Below are 22,171 nucleotides of genomic sequence, written 5' to 3' on the forward strand. Positions count from 1 at the left end.
TCCACTCGGGTTCAGATCGGACAAGCGGTTTCTCCCAATCACCCCTCACCAGGTTACCCAGTCGTTGCCAACGTGAGCGTTGAAGTCGCCCAGTAAGACTTTGGCACGTAGGTGGTGCCCTCGACCACTCGCTCCAAGACGGCCGAACACTCTGATTGTGCTTCTGCATCAAACAGGAGTTCAGAGTTTTGCTCCCTGCAACCTTAAGCCGCAGGGACGCAAACCTCTTGTCCACCGGGACAAACTCCAACGGTGTGGCTGCCAGTCGGTGGGTTGAGGGTCTCCCCTCACCCGCCAATGCGACGTGGCTTCCCGCTCTCTTGCACTGCAAAAGCAATCCCCCGCTCCCCCATGTTGGACTTTGCGGGTGGTGGGCCCACATAGCCTCCACGTCTGTTGTTCCTGGACACATGGGCAACCCGGTCACCAGGTGCTCACTGGCGAACACCACCTCCCATGCCTGGCTCCAGAGGAGTGTCCCTGGCGTTCACTCCAGACCTGGTCGCCTTGGGGGACCCTCCCAGAAGCATGTGCTCCAGACGGTAAAGCTCTTAAGGTCACTAGACCACACAAGTCCTTCTGCCATGACAAGGCCACAATCCAGGCCAAGGCCACACGTATATGTGATTATCTGATGATCAGCTTCCTCCAGGTCCCGTCTTGGTACATATATACCTTCCAACCCAACTGAATCGTTCACTTCTGCACTTGTGGACTCAAAGAAATCCCAGGAAACACGGGATAATGGAAGACACTCGTTAATTAAATGTTAATTAAGACAGATCAGGACAAAGACTGTAGGCGTCAACGCTACCAGAGCTGCTGAGGAACATGTGAACCAGGCCGGTCTGCAGGCTGGACCAGACCCTCTGCTGGGCCATGGGCACTGGAAAAATCTGTGTGTGTGTGTGTGTGTGTGTGTGTGTGTGTGTGTGTGTGTGTGTGGTCGGGGGACTGTTGCTGCACACCTCACTACAAAACGGTGACACAGATGAAGATGAAAACAAGGATCATCCAACAAACAGCCGGTTTGGGAGATTTTTTATATAAATAATTAAAAAATATTCATTGGAAAAAGAAAAAAAAAAAAAAACCTAAGAGGAAGTTGAAAGAAAAAGAAAAGCTCTTCAGTTGTTCCGTCCTCCCCTCTGTACAGCATGCAGGTGGGGGGTGGGGGTGAGGGTGGGGATGGGGGTCACAATCCTCAGCAGATTCAATCATTCTTTACTCTGGTTGTTCCATGTTCTTTAATTGTGTTCACAAGGTGTCTGGACAACCTCCATCAGGGTGCAGGAAAAACAAGAGGTGGTCAAAGAAACAAGGTGGTGTTAGGGGGAGGGGCTGCAAGGGCTGGGTCAAAGATCAGCCTCTCAGCGGGTGGGGGTGGGGGTGGGGGGCATGAGAGCAGAGAGAACGGTTCATGCTATGGTCTGAGGAGGACTGGGGGGGCTTCAGCTCTGGAGGACTCCGAGGACCAGGACCTGAGAGAGACAGACACAGGTTCAGTACAGACACACAGCTTCAGTAATGATACACAGGTTCAGTACAGACACACAGGTTCAGTAATGATACACAGGTTCAGTACAGACACAGCTTCAGTACAGACACACAGCTTCAGTACAGACACACAGGTTCAGTAATGATACACAGGTTCAGTACAGACACACAGGTTCAGTACAGACACACAGGTTCAGTAATGATACACAGGTTCAGTACAGACACACAGCTTCAGTACAGACACACAGCTTCAGTACAGACACACAGCTTCAGTACAGACACACAGCTTCAGTACAGACACACAGGTTCAGTACAGGCACACAGCTTCAGTACAGACACACAGGTTCAGTACAGACACACAGGTTCAGTAATGATACACAGGTTCAGTACAGACACACAGCTTCAGTACAGTTTCAGTACAGACACAGGTTCCATCAGCAGCTGGTGAGAGCATAGTCTCTTCTGGAGGACTTTCTAAACTGCTTCATTATGACTCTTACAAAAACATGTGAGTTCACCTTCTTGTGCCACTTCTCCTTCCTCTACTTCCTTCCTCCCTCCTCCTCCTTCCTCTACTTCCTCCCTCCTCCTCCTACTTCCTCTACTTCTTCCTCCCTCCTCCTTCCTCCCTCCTCCTCCCTCTACTTCCTCCCTCCTCCTACTTCCTTCCTCCCTCTACTTCCTTCCTCCCACTACTTCCTCCCTCATACTTCCTTCCTCCCTCTACTTCCTCCCTCATACTTCCTTCCTCCCACTACTTCCTCCCTCCTACTTCCTTCCTCCCTCTACTTCCTCCCTCATACTTCCTTCCTCCCTCCTACTTCCTCCCACTACTTCCTCCCTCCTACTTCCTTCCTCCCTCCTCCTCCCTTCTACTTCCTCCCGCTACTTCCTTCCTCCCTCTACTTCCTCCCTCCTACTTCCTTCCTCCCTCTACTTCCTCCCTCATACTTCCTTCCTCCCTCTACTTCCTCCCTCATACTTCCTTCCTCCCTCCTACTTCCTCCCACTACTTCCTCCCTCATACTTCCTTCCTCCCTCCTACTTCCTCCCACTACTTCCTCCCTCCTACTTCCTTCCTCCCTCCTCCTCCCTTCTACTTCCTCCCGCTACTTCCTTCCTCCCTCTACTTCCTCCCTCCCTCTACTTCCTTATTCCCTCCTACTTCCTCCCGCTACTTCCTCCCTCCTTCTACAGTAGTCTAAAGGAGAGAAAGAAGGATCCTCCATCCTCTCCTCCCTTCACTTCTCCCGATCACGTTCTGTGTTGGTTTTAAAATACTAGTATTAACTTTTAAAGCACTACATGACCAAACCCGTCTTATATCTCCACCCTCCTCCACCCACCTGCCCCAAATAGAACGCTGAGGTCTGGCCAACAAATGCTGCTTACGGTTCCACCCACCGAGCTCAGAACCTGTGGTGGCTGTGGATTTAAAGCTCTGGAACCAAAGGACTCCTGTGGTTCCTTTCTGAAGCAGTGAAAACACTTTTATTCAGGCAGGCCTTTGACCTGCAGCTGCTCTATGTTACTTTTCTCTATAACTATCTGTGTTTTTTCTTGCTTCTATACCTTTAATGATCTTATCTGTTTCACTTATTATTTTTTCTGTTTTTTGCTGTTCAGCACATTGTGACTCACGTCTGGGAAAGGTGCTATATAAATAAAGTTCTATTCTAAAAACTGCAATAATCAGTGCAACAGTCTGTCTGTTTTATAATCTGACACTTGTAAAATACAATTTGTACACCTGTAATTAGGAATGTGTGAATGTGTAAGTGTTGTGTTTGTGGGGAGAAAAAGTACGCAACTGGGAGTATGTGACATCAGATGTACTCATACATACAAGTCACTGTACACAACCACAACTTCCACTGCTACAGCGGCTCAAAGCTCTTGACCAATAATCCCTTGGTAGTGAACGCTACAAACCTGCAGTGCCAGAGACTACCTGTCCATTTCCTCCTGCAGTGGAAATCAAAAAGTAAACTTTGAAAGCTCCGTTAAAAAGTTACCTGATTAAATAATGTTTTAAAGTTGATTGAATTTTGTTAGAGATGGACTAAATGGAGTACTGGTTCAGAAATGGAGTAGTTACAAGATAAACCCCCCAGGGTACGTCCGAAAAGTCCCTCCTACCTCCTTATCTGTGGACTCTATCTCAACCCCTGGATGACATCACAGGGTTAAGGAAAGGTGTTAAGAGACTTCCTAAAGGAGTTAGTAAAGGTGTTAGGAGGCTTCCTAAAGGAGTTAGTGAAGGTGATCACGGTGGTGAGGCAGTCAGACTTTCACTTAGTGACGTCATAATAATGCGACGGCGGCTCTAGTTAGTGACGTCTGCCATGGTGGGGAAAGAACTACAAGTTTCTGAAAATGGACTACAAAAGGTTCCTCTGGGTTCTAGATGATTTCAAGTTGTTCTAGGCAGATTATTGCTTTGGTAACTTACAAGATCTGCTCCTTTTTCAGTCATCCTGCGTTTCCCTGAACGCTCCGATCAGCGGGTTCCTTTAAATGTTGTCGCCCGCAAGGAATTGTGGGGGAACATGAGCTGGTCTCCTTTGGTAAAGGAACCATCAGTGGTTCCTAGGCTAAAGGAGGTTCTAAAGGAAGCATCAGTGGTTCCTAGGCTAAAGGAGGTTCTACAGGAAGCAGCAGTGGTTCCTAGGCTAAAGGAGGTTCTACAGGAAGCAGCAGTGGTTCCTAGGCTAAAGGAGGTTCTACAGGAAGCATCAGCGGTTCCTAGGCTAAAGGAGGTTCTACAGGAAGCAGCAGCGGTTCCTAGGCTAAAGGAGGTTCTACAGGGAGCAACAGCGGTTTCTAGGCTAAAGGAGGTTCTAAAGGAAGCATCAGCGGTTCCTAGGCTAAAGGAGGTTCTAAAGGAAGCATCAGCGGTTCCTAGGCTGAAGGAGGTTCTAAAGGAAGCATCAGTGGTTCCTAGGCTAAAGGAGGTTCTAAAGGAAGCATCAGCGGTTCCTAGGCTGAAGGAGATTCTAAAGGAAGCATCAGTGGTTCCTAGGCTAAAGGAGGTTCTAAAGGAACTAATGAGCCTCCTTTCCTTTGCTTATTGAGGATTCAGACAGTCCTTATCATGGCCGCCACACAAAACACTCCCCGGGTGAAGGAGAAGTGGACAGAGAAGGAGACAGGAGGGACATTTGGACGTACCCTGATATTGCTTCAAAACAGATCATCACTTAATTGTTTAAAACTTAGCAAAGTAAGAAGATATAATCTAATATGGAATAAATATATGTTGTACTGTATGAAGATATGGTGAGTTGATGGGATGACCTGACCAAGAATAAATTATGAGACTTTCACATGTGTGCCCCCCCCCCCCCCCCCATGGTTATTGGCTGGTGACTCACCAGAGGGAGAGGGGGCGCGGGGCGTCATTGCTGCTTGCAGGCGGAGAGTTTGCGGATCTTGCTGGCTGTGGACACTCCTTTGCGGGAGGGGTTGGACGAGGAGGACGACCGGCGTTCGGCTTTAGCCTTGCTGTTCAGAGAGCCCCCGTCTGTCCCGTTCACACAGAGCGGCTTGGCTACAGCGTGACTGTGGTCTGCGTTTCCCTGATCTTCTTCAACCACTTGACCTGAAGCAGCACAAGAGAACACCACATGAACAATCCCATCGGGGAGCCCAGGTTAACTGGGGGGGCCACATGTCTACATCAAATAGTTACACCACTGAATAAAGAAATACAGTCTGTAGTATTTGGCTGCTGGTTTCAGGGGGAGTGGTCCCAATGTGCACCACTGACATGGTTAGTTCCTATGATCGAAGAGACAGAGAGAGCCTACAACCAAGCAGGTCACACTAATTCTACACTTCCTGCTCAAGTTACTGAGCTTTTCTGTTTTACAGCTCCACGTCCTTCCTGTTCCTTTCCTCTCCGGAAACCCTGTGATGACGCTCCATGGAGGACAAACATCTAGTGCTAAACCAGGAGATTCCTCAGATTAGAAGTATTCCCACCGCTGGCCTCGCACGTCACAAATATTGCATTGAGCGTAATCTGCATGGTATTTTGAAAAGTCTGGAGGGGTTCCCCTCCGCCATGCTGCTCCGTGGTCTGAAGCTGCTCCTCATGTCATTACACTCCTGTGCTGCAATGCTGGGTTCAAGTCTGGCTCTGAAAATCCACAACTCTTCCACTTCTCACAGTCACAAGAATGCCTTCAGGTACAAAAACATGGTACAGAATTGAGTTGATACTTATAAAAGTACCGGATCTGGTATTGAGCCCCAATTCCACCAGCAGACATTTTAGAATTAAATCAGTGCTTGGACTGTCCCGAGCTCCTCTGATGTGAGACAGGATGTAAAACATCTGATGAAAACATTGTGAAATCTTTAGTCATCGCTGTGAGCACTGGGGATCCAGTGACGGCTGGATGATCGGAGCATCTCAGGGTGACTTGAATTTCTGTCTAGATCAGGGGTCCTCAATATGCGGCCCGCCGGCGCCTCCCGTCTGGCCGGAGCCTCCCGTCTGGCCGGAGTCTGAGCACATCTGACCTAATCACGTCAATGCTGCTCTGCTCAGACGTCCACGGATTTCAGTTCCACCACCCTCCAAACCTCCGTCACCCAGCAGTGAGTCAGCATTAAACTAAGAACCAAGCTGAGCTGCAGCAGGAAGAGCTTCAGCTGAACTCTGACTGGACTGAACAGGTTGGTTTGATATTGCAAACCCAGACTAGATCTGCAGCAGACCAGAGCGGTCAGCAGAGTGGATCAGCACTTCAACTCTCTGCATGCGGCAGCTTTAATACCAACGAGCCTCCAAAGGCCCACAGCCTCAAAACAGAGAACATGAGGTGATACAAGCCCTCTGGGTCTACGCTCTGTCAGCATTGGTACATGAGAGCAGCAGCATCGCTGCTCTCATGTACCAATGCTGAGGAACCTTCTGCTAATGCTGAGGTCATTAAAAAAATCATTAATCTGGTGGATGAAGTTTGAAGTCAGGAGGAGAAAAGACAGGAAACGGTAGAGGAGTTGTTAAAGGAGCGTTCACACAAAACCACCACAAGTTTGGCAGGAACCTCAGTTCCTGACCAGGATCAGCAGTTTGAGCTGAATTCTAGGATTCAGGGTGGAGGCGTCACTCCGTCACCGACAGTCCCACCTTTTATCCTGGGCTACAAGTAAGAGCAGGAAACATAGAGGATCACCACCAGTCGTTACGCACCGTCAGCATTATTGTTCCACCGTGTTACGAGTTAATGAGTAAAGCTGCTCTGGCCGTTGCTCATCGTCACTTTCATTAATCTGTCAGGAATGTGCTGAATCAGGAGAATTTGTTCTATTCAGTTGTGGGTTCTGCTGTGAGAGATGTGGGCAGCCACCCAGGGCTCAATCTGTGGAGGAGGACCAGAGGACATGAGAACCACCGTCTCAGGTGTGTCTGGTGGAGGCAGGTGTTCACCCAGGGCGTAGAACAAGTCAGGTCAGCTACTGAGTTTAAAAACATCTGACTCCACCCCCCAGCAGCTACTGAACAGTGGACACACTCCAGAGCGCTCAGCATTCAGAGAACCTCCATGGAGTTGATCAGAGAGGAGGATGCTGCAGGGAGCGAATGCTGACACTCTGTAGAACACATCAACACACATCACTACTAATCCACACGCTTAGTTACTAACTTCACCAGTACAGCTGGTTCTTCATCTTCCTGAAGATTCATTGGAGCCAAAAAGAAGTTCCAGGAACATGAGGAACGTCAGGCCCATTCCAGAACCATCTTCAGATGCATTAGGTCACATTAAGAACTCAGGAACTCCTGGTGCTGATGTGGAAACACCTTAAAGCAAGTTTCACTGTCTGATAGTACTGCCACTAGAAGGGTGGAGGATTCAGTTAAACTGTAAATCTCTTCTGTTATGATAGGGTGGGGGGGGGGTTCTTGCTGTAGTTTTTTTTTTTTAAATTGCATTTATTTTTTCTCTTGATGTTTTTGTTATTTGTACTGCCATTTGCATGTATGGGTAGGGGAGAGGAGTAAAAGAAAAAAGAAAAAAGAAATTTGAGAGCATATCTGTATAAATACTTCTGAAAACCGCTAAATCAATAAATATAAGTTTTAAAAAAAAATCTGTATTTCTTTCTCCGTCTCTCTCCGTCACTAAATAACTAGATCGCTGCTTTTACTCGTACTTTTATCAAGAGTACTTTTTATGTGACTCTCAACACAAGTTTTGATAATCCCAGGCTTCAATTATTACTACAACCACCTTGAGTACTACTACTATAGTAATAATGATGACAATAACAATGATAATAGTGATAATGATAATAACAATGATAATAGTAATAATGGTGATAATAACAATGATAATAGTAATAATGGTGATAACAATGATAATAGTGATAATGATAATAACAATGATAATAGTAATAATGGTGATAATAACAATGATAATAGTGATAATGATAATAACAATGATAATAGTAATAATGGAAACATCAGCTGAAACAGCTGACAGAGCAAAAACCCTGTTCAGACCCTTATTCATCATGATGCTCTGATTCTGGTCCTCGGGGGGGGTAATAGAGGACCACTGGTGTAGATGAACGTGAATCAATACTGAATAATCAGATTGTGACTGAACTGCTGCAGAGTAAAAACATGAAGATAAAATCAAAAGAGCTTCTCAAAAACAACTTCATAAGCAGAAACCCTTGAAAAGCTCATTTGTCAAAATGTCAGGAGAATGTGAGAGAAACGGGAAACCATCAGCTGGAGAAGAGGTGTGTGTGTGTGTGTGTGTGTGTGTGTGTGTGTGTAAACAGTGAAAACCCATTCATTTCAGCGGCACTATCTTTAGAGGCTTCTATGTGGGGCAACACTTCCAGACCTCCTCCACTGACTGCTGCATTTATCCAGAGCCACTGTTGCCTAGCAACAGATGAAAGATGTGAATTCTGGAGGGATATGATGAAAGAAGAGTCAGGAATAAATAAAATAAAGCATCTCTTCATTTCTACTCATTCAAATTCTGTCAGCAGAGTTAAAGATACATAAAGTAAAATCTTTACTGTAAGTGAAGTGATAACTGAGCACAGCTTGGATTTATGTCCCCTCACTGAAACTTGGTTAAAGGGGAACGCAGCCCCCACCACTCATATCAATGATCACATTCCTGGAGAAACTGGAGGACGAGGACGAGGAGCATCTATTTACAGCTCTGGTCTTCTTCTCAGTCCACAACTCAAACTAACCAGGACCTCATGTCTCCTTCTGGAAAACACAGCAGCAGTTCTACTAGTTGTCCTGTCCCACCTCCCAGGTTCAGACTGAATCCTCAGACTGTCTCTCCACTTCAGTCCTGAGCTCAGACCAAGTCATTATAGTGGAGACTTTAAACCTTCATCTAGACCAGGGCTCTCAAACTCAATGAACCCGGGGGCCGCTGGAGGCAGGGGCTGCTGGAGGCTGTGGCTGGGGGGGGGCTGGGGAGGCAGGGGCTGGGGCTGCTGGAGGCTGGGGCTGGTGAGGCAGGGGCAGGGGCTGGGGCTGCTGGAGGCTGGGGGCATCAGGGGGTCCACAAAACAAGTTGTACAAAAAAATCCTCAAATGTCATTATTAACGGTTTGAATGATTTCTTCTGAACATGAAGTGTTCTGAACATGACTGGAACTTTGAATGAAGATCATGAACGGTTCTCCTGAACATGAATGGAACCTTGAATGAACATCATGAACGGTTCTCCTGAACATGAATGAAGATCATGAACGGTTCTCCTGAACATGAATGGAACCTTGAATGAAGATCATGAACGGTTCTCCTGAACATGACTGGAACTTTGAATGAAGATCATGAACGGTTCTCCTGAACATGAATGAAGATCATGAACGGTTCTCCTGAACATGAATGGAACCTTGAATGAAGATCATGAATGGAACCTTGAATGAACATCATGAACGGTTCTCCTGAACATGAATGAAGATCATGAACGGTTCTCCTGAACATGAATGGAACCTTGAATGAAGATCATGAACGGTTCTCCTGAACATGAATGGAACCTTGAATGAAGATCATGAACGGTTCTCCTGAACATGAATGGAACCTTGAATGAAGATCATGAACGGTTCTCCTGAACATGAATGGAACCTTGAATGAAGATCATGAATGGTTCTCCTGAACATGAATGGAACCTTGAATGAAGATCATGAACGGTTCTCCTGAACATGAATGAACATCATGAACGGTTCTCCTGAACATAAATGGAACCTTGAATGTACATCATGAATGGTTCTTCTGAACATGGTTCCTCTTGCCTGCACTTCTTATCACATATTTGAGCCACATTTGGCTCGAGAGAAGAAGCAATTGAGACTCTTAAATGTCTAGAACAGGTCAGCAACCTGCAGTTTTTAGGTCCCTCGAGCTGTGGAACCGTCAACTCTCAAATAACAAAAATTAAGTGGAAGTCACCCTTTATGATACTGAATGGTGGAATGTGGCACCATCTCAAGATCGCAGCAAATCTTATCACTTCCTGTAGGTCTTTGAAAAGACAAGAAAAGAATGATACTCATGTTATAATGCTAACTTTTACTTTGACACCACACACCCTCCTCACTCCTGGTTACCCACCCACACACACCCTCCTCACTCCTGGTTACCCACCCACACACACCCTCCTCACTCCTGGTTACCCACACACACACACCCTCCTCACTCCTGGTTACCCACCCACACACACCCTCCTCACTCCTGGTTACCCACACACACACACCCTCCTCACTCCTGGTTACCCACACACACACACCCTCCTCACTCCTGGTTACCCACACACACACACCCTCCTCACTCCTGGTTACCCACACACACACACCCTCCTCACTCCTGGTTACCCACACACACACACACACACCTTCCTCGCTCCTGGTTAACCACACACACACACACACCCTCCTCACTCCTGGTTAACCACACACACACACACACCTTCCTCGCTCCTGGTTACCCACCCACACACACCCTCCTCACTCCTGGTTGGACTGATGGAGGTTTGGACTGATGGAGGTTTACCGACGGAGGTTTAGACTGATGGAGGTTTGGACAGATGGAGGTTTGGACTGATGGAGGTTTGGACTGATGGAGGTTTGGACAGATGGAGGTTTGGACAGATGGAGGTTTGGACAGATGGAGGTTTAAACTGATGGAGGTTTGGACAGATGGAGGTTTGGACTGATGGAGGTTTAGACTGCTGGAGGTTTGCTGATGGAAGTTTAGACTGATGGAGGGTTGGTGATGGAGGTTTAGACTGATGGAGGTTTGGACTGATGGAGGTTTGGACTGATGGAGGTTTGGACAGATGGAGGTTTGGACAGATGGAGGTTTAGACTGATGGGGGTTTGGACTGATGGGGGTTTGGACTGATGGAGGTTTACTGATGGAAGTTTAGACTGATGGAGGGTTGGTGATGGAGGTTTAGACTGATGGAGGTTTGGATTGATGGAGGTTTGGACTGATGGAGGTTTGGACTGATGGAGGTTTGGACTGATGGAGGTTTGGACAGATGGAGGTTTAGACTGATGGAGGTTTGGACTGATGGAGGTTTACTGATGGAAGTTTAGACTGATGGAGGGTTGGTGATGGAGGTTTAGACTGATGGTTTAAACTGATGGAGGTTTAGACTGATGGAGGTTTAGACTGATGGAGGTTTAGACTGATGGAGGTTTAGACTGATAGAAGTTTAGTACCATTTCTGAGGAGTAAACATGATGAAACTAATAAAGCAGTGTAATGGAGAGTGATTCAAAACATAAAATAAGCTTTATTATATACATGTAACCATTTGCATGGTTGAACAGTCTTCATCTATCAGTTTCATAGATTTCCAACTGAGGTCAGGAAGTAGCATGAGATGTGAGAAGAACTTTTCAGAACCATCCAGCAGATATTTCTTAGTTTTTTCAATGACACAAGCTGCTTGCATCACCATCCATCATACATTCCCAGCATCTGGGCGGAATCATAATGTCACTGAATAAAGGACCAATAAGCACAACACACGTGTTTAAATGATAGATTATTTGATTAACTCCAACATAATGGACTGGATTCATAAAACTTTCTACCCAAAAAATGGTGAAACCATGAAGAAAATTTTAACAAAAATAAACTCAGATTAGACAACTATATATTTCCATTTTTGCTATTTCTATTCATATACAATCCTCAAACAACAACCAATCCCTGTCTCTGAAATTTTAAGTTAAAATAAACTTTTGAAATATTGACATATTAATTTAAGAAATAACTGCTGCGACTCTTTCCAGTCTCAGAATGCTCCATTCTGTCAGATCCACTGGCTTCAGACTCTTTATGATTGGGTGGAGCGGCAGATTGAAGCAGCAGCAGCAGCAGCAGCCTGCTGCACCACCTGAAACACAGACACCATAATAACTTCTCAACCCAACCTCAGATAACAAGCCCACGTTTGAACCCTCCTGGATGTTGGTAGGAAGAACATGTTGCTCACACGTGAGTGGTGGTACACAAAGTGAAATGTGAACAAGGTGGGCACAACACCACACTAATCTGACTGATACTTGGCGTTTCGATGGGGAGCAGCTTTAGGACTGTGACATACTGCTGCTTCTTGAAACAGGCAGAGGATAACTGGTGCTTTAATCAACATGTGACAGGAAGGTTTGAGGACGGTCTCACCTGGCACAGTGAAGTCCTGAGTGTAGATAATCTCGTCTTCTCCATCATAGAGCTCGTCCTCGTCCTCCTCCGTGTAGCCGTGCAGATCCTCCAGGTAGGGGACCACCGTCATACTCCGCCAGGGGTCCCTGCTCTCTGCGCTGGCAGGGATGGGCACGGGGGGCTCAGATGGAGGATGTTTCTTCCGAACCCAGCTGGTGTTCAGAGGCAGGGTGAGAGCATGGACAGTCCTTTTAAAATACACTCATGATGTTCTAGTCACACTGAACGGCTTCGATGGGGCACATGATTAATATTATGTACGGAATCACTCACTTATGTTGCCTTATGTTCTGTATGGAAAACCTCTTCAAAGGGTCGTACTCGAGCATTCCTGGAAAACACACAACATAAAGTATCAGTCAGTCATGTTAATGATAAAGTGGAGGGCTCCTTCATCCATCACTGTGTGTCAGAGCCTCTCTGAGTGAGGAAACCAACATGACATAAGAGAGTGGGAGAGGCAACATGTCGGTGTGATGAGGCAGAAGTGATGCAGCCTCTCCCGGTAGTATGCAGTGCTGAGAGTACACTGCCTCTGCTGAAGGACACCTTTTGTAGCGCTGAGCTTATTTTAGACCATGTAATTATGGACCGTCTATCTCTCAGGTGCTGCGTCATCACACACCGACGTCACACACTCACAAAACAGGCAGGAGAGGGCCAGTGTGACTCACAACAGCAAGAAAAAAGGGTTTCCTGAATCACTGCTGCACACTGGATGGACTCCAGAGACATCGTTCTAATCACTTCCATTGAGTAGTGAATCAGTTCAAATGTGGAGGTAAAAGCTCTGGCGTTAGAAGAACGACGTGTAAAGGTTTATTTCCATAAATGGACAGGACTGAAATTCTGAAAACTGAAGCATTATACAAAAACATTCCTGTAGGACTTGACTGGCGGCTCACTCCCACCTCACAGATTAGTATTGTTCTTCTCTGTTTTAAAGGAGGGCAGGAGCTCTGCAGCAAACTCCGGCCAGACCACCAGCTGTTTAGTATTCTGCTGCTGCCTCCACATCAATGGAAACTACGTCAGCAGCTGGAGGGATTTCTACAGTTTGGAGGGAGCCTTTCACGCTAGGGGGTGTCAGTGACATTCAGTGATCCAGCGCCATCTGCTGGACGCATGCAGGAAGCACCACAGAGATCAAAGAGCTGGTGCACTTCTGAGGTGACTGGAGCTTCTGCGCTTCACCTTCACACCTGGTCATGTTTCCATGACGACACCTGGAGCACCATGTTTACATGGTATGACCAGTTCCTCCACTAGTTGTTTGAGCAACTTTTCAAACCACGGGAAGGGTTCCTTTTCTTTATTTTCCAATGTGGACCCTGCAGAACAGAGGTGGTGAAGCTCCTTTCTACAGGCTTCTACTGAAAATAACTCATACTGATGAAGCCATCGGAAAATATATCAACTAGTCATTGGCTCGGGGTTGTTGATTTCCTTGAGCATGTTGATCACATGACCATATGTGATACATACTACAGCAGCCTCGACTCCTCTGATGTTTTACTGTAGCTCAAACCTGTGTAGAGTGTGATGCTCCAGGTGTGTAGAGTGTGATGTTGCAGGTGTGTACAGTGTGATGCTCCAGGTGTGTACAGTGTGACGCTCCAGGTGTGTACAGTGTGACGCTCCAGGTGTGCAGAGTGTGATGCTCCAGGTGTGTACAGTGTGATGCTCCAGGTGTGTACAGTGTGATGCTCCAGGTGTGTACAGTGTGACGCTGCAGGTGTGTAGAGTGTGATGCTGCAGGTGTGTAGAGTGTGATGCTGCTGGTGTGTAGAGTGTGATGCTCCAGGTGTGTAGAGTGTGATGCTCCAGGTGTGTAGAGTGTGATGTTGTAGGTGTGTACAGTGTGATGCTGCAGGTGTGTACAGTGTGACGCTCCAGGTGTGCAGAGTGTGACGCTCCAGGTGTGCAGAGTGTGACGCTCCAGGTGTGCAGAGTGTGATGCTGCAGGTGTGTACAGTGTGATGCTGCAGGTGTGTACAGTGTGACGCTCCAGGTGTGTACAGTGTGACGCTGCAGGTGTGTAGAGTGTGACGCTGCAGGTGTGTAGAGTGTGATGCTGCAGGTGTGTAGAGTGTGATGCTGCTGGTGTGTAGAGTGTGATGCTCCAGGTGTGTACAGTGTGACGCTGCAGGTGTGTAGAGTGTGATGCTGCAGGTGTGTAGAGTGTGATGCTGCTGGTGTGTAGAGTGTGATGCTGCTGGTGTGTAGAGTGTGATGCTGCTGGTGTGTACAGTGTGACGCTGCAGGTGTGTAGAGTGTGACGCTGCAGGTGTGTAGAGTGTGATGCTGCAGGTGTGTAGAGTGTGACGCTGCAGGTGTGTACAGTGTGATGCTGCAGGTGTGTAGAGTGTGATGCTGCAGGTGTGTAGAGTGTGACGCTGCAGGTGTGTACAGTGTGATGCTGCAGGTGTGTAGAGTGTGATGCTGCAGGTGTGTACAGTGTGATGCTGCAGGTGTGTACAGTGTGACGCTGCAGGTGTGTAGAGTGTGATGCTCCTGGTGCACCCCCTGCTGCATTGCTTTCACACTACACTTGGTGGGGCTGATGTGGTCTGCTGCACCGTATTCGGCCCAAAAATGCATCCTGTCTATTTCCACTTTCAATTTTCTTCATTCAGCGTGGCGTTTTCTGTATAATGCTGCAAAAACATTATGAAATAAAGAAATAACTCATAAATGTGCCCTAAATCCTCTATTGTAGAAATTCAGATCCACTGTCATAATATACAGCTCTGGAAAAAATTAAGAGACCACTGCAAAATGATCAGTTTCTCTGATTTTACTTCTTCTAGGTATGTGTTTGAGTAAAATGAACATTTTTGTTTCATTCTATAAACTACTGACAACATTTCTCCCAAATTCCAAATAAGAATATTGTCATTTAGAGCATTTATTAGCAGAAAATGAGAAATGGTCAAAATAACAAAAAAGATGCAATGTTTTCACACCTCAAATAATGAGAAGAAAACAAGATCATATCCATTTTAAAACCAAACAATACTAAAGTTTTCACCCAGGAAGAGTTCAGAACTCCATATTTGGTGGAATAAGCATGATTCTTAATCCCAGCTGTCATGGTTCTTGTCATGCTCTCCACCAGTCTGTCATGGTTCTTGGGAGACTTTATTCCACTGCTGGCTCAGAACTCCAGTAGCTCAGCTTGTCTGATGGTTTGTGACCCTCCATCTTCCTCTTGATCACATTCCAGAGGTTTTCAATGGGGTTCAGGTCTGGAGGTTGGGCTGGCCATGACAGGGTCTAGATCTTGATTGACCGAGCTGTTTGGCGTGGAGCATTGTCCTGCTGGAAGAACCGATCCTCAGAGTTGGGGAACATCGTCAGAGCAGAAGGAAGCAGGTTTTCTTCCAGGATAACTTTGTACGTGTCTTGATTCATGCGTCCTTCACAAAGACAAATCTGCCCAATTCCAGCCTGGCTGAAGCCCCCCAGACCATCACTGATCCTCCACCAAATTCCAGCTTTGCCCAACACCTGGTCGTCTAATGGTTAGACAGAGACCTGGAGAGGCAGACAAGCAGGGGTGGACTGGGGCAAAAAAATCAGCCCTGGCCTTCTCCCAGCAGGACAACGCTCCATGCCACACAGCTAATAAAGGCTCTAAATGTTGTCAGTAGTTTATAGAACGAAAGGTTCATTTTACTCGAACACATAAAATCAGAGAAACGGATCATTTTGCAGTGGTCTCTTACTTTCTTCCAGAGCTGTATATCAGGTCAACAAGCAGCAGCTCTTTTCCACGGCCAGCCTGACCTTTATCGCTGCACTGCAGCCATTTAAGGGAAACAGCCACTGAAATAAAAACCGATTCAGCGGCAGAAGAAATGTTGTTAAATGAATTCATTACGTTGCACCCCGAAGCTTGACACAGAACTCAAACATGCGTAACAGAGCTATTTAATTAGGGTCCAACACTCTATTGGAATGCAAGGGATTATTATCATTATTTACTTTCTTCTATTGCGCAAACTGCTACTTTTTTGACGGCCTAAAGGAGCTCAAACCTTCGTGAAACATTGACACACGTCAGAAGTAGTGAGCCATTTTATATTTCATGCACAGTGCATGTGTCCATAGCACCCCCTACATTGTTTTCACGTTTGTAACATCTAAAACAAGCAACCTGTTGAAGTTTCACCTCTGCCCTGGACATGTGGTAGACGTATACAGCACGTCGAGCTGACACCCAGACTCTAACCCAGTGATTTTCAACCTTTTTTGAGCCGCGGCACATTTTTTACATTTACAAAATCCTGGGGCACACCACCAACCAAAATGACACTAACACAGTACATATAATACATATAGTTCATAATATAGTTTCTAAATGTATTTATACTCAGTGTGAAAGCTGGGCCTGTTTTGATGAACACAAAATGGATATCCCGGCAGGAATGGTAGAAAGACACACACGAAGCTCTTCCTCAACAGCTCTCAGTCTCTCTCTGTTTTTAGTTTTTATCGCAGTCAAGCTTGAGAAGCTCAGCTCACATAGATATGTGGTTGAAAACGGCAGTAATGTCAAAATAGCTTTGTTGGCCAGAATGGGGAACTCCTTGGCAACAGATAACCAAAAACTGTCCAAAGGAAGATCAGCAAAGTTTAGCTTTAAACCACCATCTTGTTTCAGTTCAATGAGTTCCTCTTGCTCCTTTAAAGTCAGGTCCTGTCCAGCAACGGATGCTGAGCTGTATGGGTCCCTAACCCAGTCAAGGCATTCTGTGAAGGCTGAAGAGAAATAAAATGACAACTTCTCCTCAAGAGTTTTCAAATGTGTGCCAATCACCTGGCACATTGCAGCAGTGTTGCCATCATGCAGTTTCTCGGTGAGTGGGAACATCTCAAGGTTGCCACGCTGCACATGTTGTTGCCAGAGCTGCACCTTTAAACGGAATCCATTCATTTTATCAGTGCTTGTCAGCAGGTTTTCATTTCGGCCTTGCATCCGTGTGTTCAGTTCATTCAGATGATGAAATATATCAGCCAGGTATGCCAGCTTTGCATACCACTCATTACTTGCAAGCAGCTTTGAGTAATCAGACCTCTCATTTGTCAGAAATACTTTAAGTTCCTCTCGCAGCTCGTGCACACGGGCCAGCACTTTGCCGCGTGACAGCCACCGGACCTCCGTGTGGAGCAATAAGACTTTATGTTCCGCTCCCATTTCCTCACACAAAGACGCAAATAAGCAACATTTCAAAGGGTCGCGTCTTCACAAAGTTCACTATGCGCACAACATCATCCAACACAGGAGCTAGATCTGCTGGTAAGGTCTTTGCAACGAGGGCCTCACGGTGCAAAAAACAGTGCGTAACCATAACATCTGGGTTTCTTTCTTTGACCCTACTTACGAAGCCTTTGATGCGCCTGACCATGGCTGCGGCTCCATCATTGCAGACACCTGTGCAGTTTTCCCACGTAAGCCCGCTTTTGTCAAGATATTCCGACGTGACCCGAAATATTTCCTCTCCTGTTGGTTTTTCTGGCAGTACCTTGCAAAATAGGAAGTTTTCTCTAATGGCTTCTCCATCCACAAAACGCACATTGGCCAAGAGCTGACAATGTCCACTAATATCCGTCGACTCATCAAGTTGCAAAGCAAATTTCTTACTGATGCGCATCTTTTCCAAAACAACAGTTTGGATGTCTGCAGACATGTCATCAATACGTCTGGCAATTGTGTTATCTGAGAGAGGCACTTTAGCTCTCTCTTTGGCCGAGCATCTCCTTTACAATGGCTTTACAAGCTGGCAGTATTAATGTTTCTGCCACAGTGGGGGACTTTTTGGATTTAGCTACGAGTTCAGCAACAAGGTAGCTAGCTTTGAGGGCTCTCTCGTTTACCTTTGTGGTTTTTCTCAGAAAAGTTGCCTGTTTCTCGTTGTTTGTACGTAAGCGTACAAACTAGTGCATCGGCTTGTTTTGAACGGAAGGGTGTTTCGTTTGGAGATGGCGTTTGAGCTTGCTTGGCACCATGGCGCTATTGGATAGCTTCTCACCACACACCAAGCACAGCGGAGTCGGTGCTGTCGCATCCCGGGTTAAAGTAAATCCAAAGTAAAGATAGCTTTCACTGTATTGCCTCGAGCTCACCGTCTTGTCTTTTTTCTTTTGTCGACCACTCATACTAGGGCCTTCATCTGGGTCACAATTTTGTCCAGGACCCTGTTCATTTGCATTTTCCCTTCTCAAAAACTTCTCCATCACTGTCACTTTCTCGCCTCGTCTTGCTGTGATCCCAAACTGTCAATGTCACGTGTCGCGCAGCGCTAACTCTCTTGTCTTTCCAGGCATTTATCGCCCTCTGCTGCCACCCACTGAAATAGAAGAGTATTACATTATCTGCCACACTTTATTACAGCACAGACACCCGACAATGGTTAATTAGGTGATATTAGATCATTTCCCACGACACACCTGACGATCTCTCACGGCACACTAGTGTGCCACAGGAACCAACAGGAAGGCCGCCATTTTACATGATGTGTGAAACGTTTGAAACACAGTCCTCCTCGGGGGGAAGTCTTAGAGACTTGAAACTTGGTCAGTACATACAGCAGGCCTTCCAGAGGAAAACTCATCAAAATGAAAGTATAATCTCAAAGGGCGTGGCCATGGCGCTGCAACGATGGTTCGCCATGAAACAGGAAGTGATGTGTAACTCGACATGCTGCAATTTGCCTGAAACGTCAGGTGCGTCATCACAGTGCTGCCCTGAACACATCCATATGCTAAAGTATGTTCATAGTCATAGCACCACCTATTGGTAAGAGGAAGCTTAAGAAATTATATTTTCACATACAATGACCCCACACTTTGCGATATCAACCTTGAAGTTGCAGCTTTTCTGACTTCTGGTTGGCTCCAGAGCTGGATGGCAGGCTGAGCACCGAGCTCCCACCAGACGGTGTTTTTAAACCCCCTGAGACAAAACTACTCAACTTGCATATGTAAGGACTATGAAGGGGGCAAGTAAAGGAAGAAACAAAGGGACGTTGGATAAACTGGCAAAGGACTTAAACTGAGCACAAACCTCAGAAGACATGCCGGTGGAGGAACGCCACCATGGCGATGGTGCAGCAGCACACACCTGGAGGAACGCCACCATGTCGATGGTGCAGCAGCACACACAGGGAGGAACGCCACCATGACGATGGTGCAGCAGCACACACAGGGAGGAACGCCACCATGTCGATGGTGCAGCAGCACACACAGGGAGGAACGCCACCATGACGATGGTGCAGCAGCACACACCGGGAGGAACGCCACCATGGCGATGGTGCAGCAGCACACACAGGGAGGAACGCCACCATGGCGATGGTGCAGCAGCACACACCTGGAGGAACGCCACCATGTCGATGGTGCAGCAGCACACACAGGGAGGAACGCCACCATGACGATGGTGCAGCAGCACACACAGGGAGGAACGCCACCATGTCGATGGTGCAGCAGCACACACAGGGAGGAACGCCACCATGACGATGGTGCAGCAGCACACACAGGGAGGAACGCCACCATGACGATGGTGCAGCAGCACACACCGGGAGGAACGCCACCATGACGATGGTGCAGCAGCACACACCGGGAGGAACGCCACCATGACGATGGTGCAGCAGCACACACAGGGAGGAACGCCACCATGACGATGGTGCAGCAGAACACACTGGGTTTGAAACTTTAAGCAAGCAGATCCGCGACTTTCAGTCCGAGTTAAAACGAGACCTCAAATTATTTCAAGAAGAAATCAAGCGAGACATGAGAGAAGAGTTTCTGGACTTCAAACGAGAAGTTAATTAACAACTTGAAACTAATATGCTCACCATGCAGGAGCAGAGTGAGACAATTAGTGAAGTGGCCAGGCGGATCAATGACAGGGAAACGTGGAGTGTGGCAGCTGATAACGCTCTTCAACAAAACGATACAGGACCAAAAGAAACTGGAAGATAAATTGATCGACTTGGAATCGAGAACCAGAAAAAACAAGCTGCGGATACACGGTGGCCCAGAGAGCGTGGAGGGTGGAGCAGTGAAGGAGTTTATTGCAAAGTTGCTCCAGACTGAACTCAAACTGGTTGAAGATGTTGATTTGCAGATACAGCGTGCCCACAGAACTCTGGCACTTAACCAGGCTCTAACCCCCCCTCCCAAGATCCATCATAATAAAATTCCAGCAGTGTAGCACTAAGGAGATGATCATCCAATAAGCATGGCGACAGAAAATCGTAATCTTTATTTTGATCATGATTACACGGCCTTCAGCAGCGTAAAGCATATAGCCTGAAAGACGACGGTACCTGCTTCAAGAACCACACAATAAGATGCACATCCACTGGGATAGCGGTGTGGAGGTGTAGAGCAGCGCCTGGGAGGCTGCACAGCAGCTCAGACGGCACGGGTACAGCGTGGAAGTGCCGGAGGAAGCAGGCAGCAGTGGACAGCTGCTGGAGCAGCTGCAGCGCCTCCCTATCACTCCATATTGCACTCGTACGCCGACACTCAAGAGTAACAGGAGTTCAGCGCTGGCTCGGATCCTGTATTTCAGACACACACACTTGTAGCAACCTGAGAGGGGGCCCTTTCTATGAGGAAGCCCCCCCCCCCATACAAATCTGGGGAATGTTCTTCAGACTTTGGGCGTGCCATTATTTGCGTTTTGTTTTTTTCTGCTTGTTGTAAGCCGTTCCTTGGGGGAAGGACTTAATCAGCTGAGGCTTCCTCCTTTCCCTTTTCGAACCAGTCAAAGAGTATTATATCAAAATGGGCTTTTTTATTTTTGAATAATTATTTTCCTTTTCTTTCTTTTCCATTTGTTTCAACTCATTTTAAATTGTTCATTCGTTCAAAATAAATAAATAAATCAAATCAAATCAAGCTTGTTCCTATGTTCCAGTTGTTCTCATTTAAAGTCCCTAAGTTCAGCCTGTTGAAATGTAATAGTATGGGATATTTTAAGTTTAGTCCTGTTCAGTCAAATCAGGTAAAGCTAGAGTCATTTAATGTGAATGGATTGGGAAAGATACGATTAAAAGATTAAAAGAACAAAAGCAATGGCCAAGTTAAAAAGATAAATAAATGATAAATAGACTAACTTCTATAGCACCCTTTCGCTGACAACAGCCCCAAAGCGCTTTACACAGCTCATCACATTCACACATTCACACTCCATTGGAGGCTGTAGCCGTGCAAGGCACCGTCACTCCAATGGGGGCAGTTTGGGGTTTTATTACTTTTTTAAGAGACACATCAAACTCAAATACAAGACGAGAAATCAAAACAATATGGCTTTAAAAAACCCTATTATAACTCATAAGTACAAAGTCACAGAAGAGGGATTGCAATTCTGGTAACTAATGGAGCCGAGTTTGAACCTTACAAGGAAATAAAGGAAAAAGAGGGAATATACCTTATCTTAAAGGGGAAGTTGGAGGAAGATATAGAAACTTTAATTCATTTTTATGCACCTCCTGGCAGTAAGACATTATTTTTGAATCATGTTTTGATGTTATAGCTCTAGAAGCAGAGGGGATCTGGATATGTGGTGGAGATTCTAATGTACCAATACCTTGATACAACTAATCAGATGAAAACTAAGAATAATATATCAAAATTTATCACCACAGTTTGTGGAGAAATTGGATTTACTGATGTCTGGAGATATGTTCACCCCCGAGACAGGAAGTATACTCACTACTCGTTTCCACATAAAACATACTCTAGGTTAGATTGTTTTTGAATGCCAAAAAGTGATTGTTATAGGGTGAAAGAATGTAGAATACGGGTTTCTGATATATCTGATGACAGTGCAGTTTACCTTACAGTTCACTTAGATAAAAGGAGGAAGAATACAGCTCGGAGACTAATTGTAGGAATGATAAACAACAAAAAAACTGTGGAATTGATTAA

General features: G+C 46.3%; 1 protein-coding gene across 2 annotated transcripts in view; it reads right to left on the minus strand.

Moving 5' to 3' along the window:
• Window positions 1-1,024: 1,024 nt before the first annotated feature.
• Window positions 1,025-22,171, minus strand: part of stk11 (serine/threonine kinase 11) — a 43,699-nt gene continuing 22,552 nt past the window's right edge. Inside the window, exons 8-11 of one of the 2 annotated variants that reach the window (XM_080469972.1) lie at window positions 12,506-12,563; window positions 12,191-12,384; window positions 4,872-5,098; window positions 1,025-1,481 (exon numbers count right to left, since the gene is read on the minus strand). In XM_080469972.1, the coding sequence (XP_080326098.1) occupies window positions 4,896-5,098; window positions 12,191-12,384; window positions 12,506-12,563 (455 nt within the window). In that variant the 3' untranslated portion in view covers window positions 1,025-1,481; window positions 4,872-4,895. Of the gene's footprint in view, window positions 1,482-4,871; window positions 5,099-11,265; window positions 11,904-12,190; window positions 12,385-12,505; window positions 12,564-22,171 lie in introns of those variants that run through there. The other variant, XM_080469973.1, reaches the window with a different exon arrangement.

Source organism: Lipophrys pholis (genome assembly GCF_963383615.2).
Source record: "Lipophrys pholis genome assembly, chromosome: 1".
NCBI lineage: Eukaryota > Metazoa > Chordata > Actinopteri > Blenniiformes > Blenniidae > Lipophrys > Lipophrys pholis.